The sequence below is a fragment of the Phalaenopsis equestris genome, unplaced genomic scaffold (genome assembly GCF_001263595.1).
Source record: "Phalaenopsis equestris unplaced genomic scaffold, ASM126359v1 Scaffold000531, whole genome shotgun sequence".
Taxonomy (NCBI): Eukaryota; Viridiplantae; Streptophyta; class Magnoliopsida; order Asparagales; family Orchidaceae; genus Phalaenopsis; species Phalaenopsis equestris.
This window is the reverse complement of record NW_018164971.1, coordinates 385,655-388,977: the sequence shown is the minus strand read 5'-3', so window position 1 is coordinate 388,977 and position 3,323 is coordinate 385,655. Positions and strand designations below refer to the sequence as shown.

Sequence of the window (3,323 nt, the reverse complement as noted above, 5' to 3'; positions counted from 1 at the left end):
GATTAAACTAAAATTTGAGTCGAATATGAGTTTAATTTGAACAAATAAGTTTGAATCGAGTCGAATGAACAAATGTTTATCTTGCACAAGAGCGAATATAAACAAGTCATGAGGTTGCTCGAGTTTGGCTTGTTTACACCCCAACATATAGACTCCACATTTTATAATTTGTAAATCTATTTTTAAATGTTGATTAAACTTACATTTATTTAATATTTTGTAGATGTTATCTTTGTTAGCATAAATGAATTAAATAACATGTTAAGCAATGTCCTGCATAATTTCTATCATTGTCATGGGTTCAATTGCAAATAACAGCTTCCAATTTTATTACATGGCTTTGAATAAACAAAGTAAAACTGGGCAAACTAGAACTCGTTTCTTATCCGTTTAAAGAATAAAATCATTTCAAACATCTCTCTCGGTTTCTTCTTCTTTGATTATTCGCATTTCTCAACGACTGCAACGCGCTTTGCCGAAACGGAAATCTCTCGAAGAAACTAAATTAGGGTTTTGTCTCCGAATCGGTCTAGGAAGGAGAAAGCCAAAAGGTAAATCAGGAAAATTAGCTCCGAGCCTGTTACTTGAAGGTATTGCTTGCGTGATTTTGCTGCGGAGCTGTTGATTTTTTGTTCCGGATCGTTGCTGGACGCAGAAGGAAAAGGTCTTGCGGATCCGGACGCTATTCTCATTTGGAATCCCTGTCTCGGTTTGATTACAGAACGTTGTTCTTCGAAGGTGAATATTCGATCCTGATTGCTTTGAATTTGTATTTGGAGTCGTAAGCGGTGTTGGTTTTCTATTTGGGATGGTGATAGAGGCTCCGTTGTTCTTTTTTTCATCTGTGATCCTCCCCGCTGAAAGTGTTTATTTTTTAATGAGAGTTGAATTTCAGTCATGCATTGGATTTTGCATAGAAAATCGCAGGATTAAGTATTGTTTTTCGTGTAATTAATTTTTTGCATTAATTTTACCTGGTCCTTTCCAACAAATGTGTTAACATGCCAGAGACATCCGGCTTATGGGTATTATTGTTTGAATTATTTTGTTTGGGTAGCAAACAAAGCCTAATCTTTTGTTTCCATTTGCATAGACAGATGTAAGTTTTTCGGGCATATTAGTGGGATTTTTTTTTTTTTTTGATATTTAAACTTCAATGATCTCTGCAACTAATGATAATGTACCAAAATGAGCTAGAAGCAAGGAGATTTGACCGACACAAAACTATATTGATCACTTAGAATGTTGATATATCAGAATAATTACTAATCCCCAAAACATACATGCTAGGTCTGCAAAACTTTTTATCAGTTTTGTAGAAGCAAATTATGCGAAAACACTTAGCTTACACATGGGTTGGCTTATCGTATGATTTGGATCCCTATAGCTCTTATTAAGCAATTTGCTAAACATAAGGGAAGCTTGCATTTGCAAAAGAATGTCTTGTACATGATTTCATATGCCATAAAAAATTCTAATGACGGGGAAGGAGTATAGGTTAGGGAGAGTTAGTATAAAAGAGAATTTGGTTAGATGTGAAGGAGAAATTATAATTATCGTTAGCCTTTTCACAACCATTTGGAGTGCGATTTATGAAGTCTTCTTACAATAGCATGGATTTACAACCTGACTACTATTTAGTGGTTGCGGACAACCACAAATAGTTTACTAGTAGATGCAATGTTCTAAATCTTATAATACATAATCATGATTTCCTACCTTCATAAGCTTAGAGTTGAGGTTGGGTTTTGATGCCAAAAGGTTTAGTGAGGAGAGAGGTCTATAGAGGCAAACATGAAAAAATGGAGGCAGTGAAATATCAGTGATGAATGTATGAAATTAAAAAAGACAACCTTTTTAATCAAAAAAACTTTGATGGAAGAGCTTTAAAGTTTGCTGAATATGAATAAGACAGAATAAGGTACTAATTATGATAAAGGGTATAATCTCATTTGTCATGCCGTAGTGGAAGATTTATCAAATATTGCCTAAAGTATGTTGAATTCCTGTGCTTTTTGCTGTGGGTATTGGCATCATGATTAAGAGGCATGTGATTAACACGTCAAGCTTAATCTTTTTATGTTTTTGCACAATGTGATTGTGTGGGCATCTGTGTGTTGCCATTCAATGAAATGCTTACTCTATAATACAAGCAGAGGAAGAAGATCAGAAGATCCTATCACTTCTAAGCTGTAAAATACCTTTAATTTTCGGAGTCTTCTGTGTGTTCGTGTGCTGCTAAAACCTTAATTTTTTACATGCATGCTACTTTACCTCTGCATGAGAAGGTGTTCTCACTTTTTAAGGTGGTATTTTTTATTTGATATGAAAGATTTGGGTGGTATAAATGTAAACAGTATTGTTTAGGTGTGAGATATGTAAATATATAGGAATTGGATGGTGTGTATGTAAATGCCCCTAAAATTAATATAAATGCAAAATAAGCCATTTTTGTTTAATTCAAGGAATGCTTCACATGCATGTTAGCGGTGATTTTTCTTTCTCAGAGAACTTTTGTAGGATTTTCAATCTCTATCACTTCATCTCTTCATCACAGTAAATAGCTTATTGTTTGTAGTGTTATTAGCTTTTGATTATTCGAATTGTAGGATGCCCGGTGAACTTGTCTGCTCCGGTTGTAGAAGCTTACTCCGTTATGAGGGTGTAACAAATAATGTTCGTTGTGCGATATGCAACACAATAACTCCAGTGTTCTCACAACCTCAAGGTTTGCTTTATTTTTTATTTTGATGCTTATCATATGCATCTTCAAGTGGAATTATGAAATAATTTTTTTTTTATTGACCTCACCTCAACAAACAATTAATGGAACATCAATTAGGAAACACTTAATAGTTTTTGTTTGACGATAAACATTATGTTTAGCTAATCATCCATTTCATGTGTGCTGTAGAAATTGGCCTACATAGATCATTCATGTTTTGTCAAAGCAATGCATTTTATATTTGTGTCTTCTTGTCTCTATCCCGACCTTAATATTTTATTTTTATTTTTAGATTGATATGCTTGTATTCTTCAACAAAGTTGATGAGAACAAGCATCTACCCACGTGCGAAGTAGCACATAAAAGTGGATATTTCTCTATTGTGATAAATTCAATCAAACAATTGATTATTTCTTCTTTGACACTTAGCAAGTACAATTGTGTAAATGATACATGGATAAAATTAAAAATTGGCACCCTCACACTTTTGGAATACCCCTCGCTTATTTATTCATTTGGACCCACCCGCCCATTGCTTGAACACAACCTGTAGCTGAATGAAAGCCTTAACTTAACCCAAGTACCCAACACACTTGGG

The 3,323-nt window shown here is 34.1% G+C and overlaps 1 protein-coding gene across 2 annotated transcripts in view; it reads left to right on the top strand.

The window, feature by feature from the left end:
- Positions 1-374: 374 nt before the first annotated feature.
- The window catches only part of LOC110028794 (protein LSD1-like), a 28,186-nt gene continuing 25,237 nt past the window's right edge, over positions 375-3,323 (top strand). The window contains exons 1-3 of one of the 2 annotated variants that reach the window (XM_020730783.1): positions 375-551; positions 656-738; positions 2,610-2,728. In XM_020730783.1, the coding sequence (XP_020586442.1) occupies positions 2,611-2,728 (118 nt within the window). In that variant the 5' untranslated portion in view covers positions 375-551; positions 656-738; position 2,610. Of the gene's footprint in view, positions 739-2,609; positions 2,729-3,323 lie in introns of both variants that reach the window. The other variant, XM_020730782.1, reaches the window with a different exon arrangement.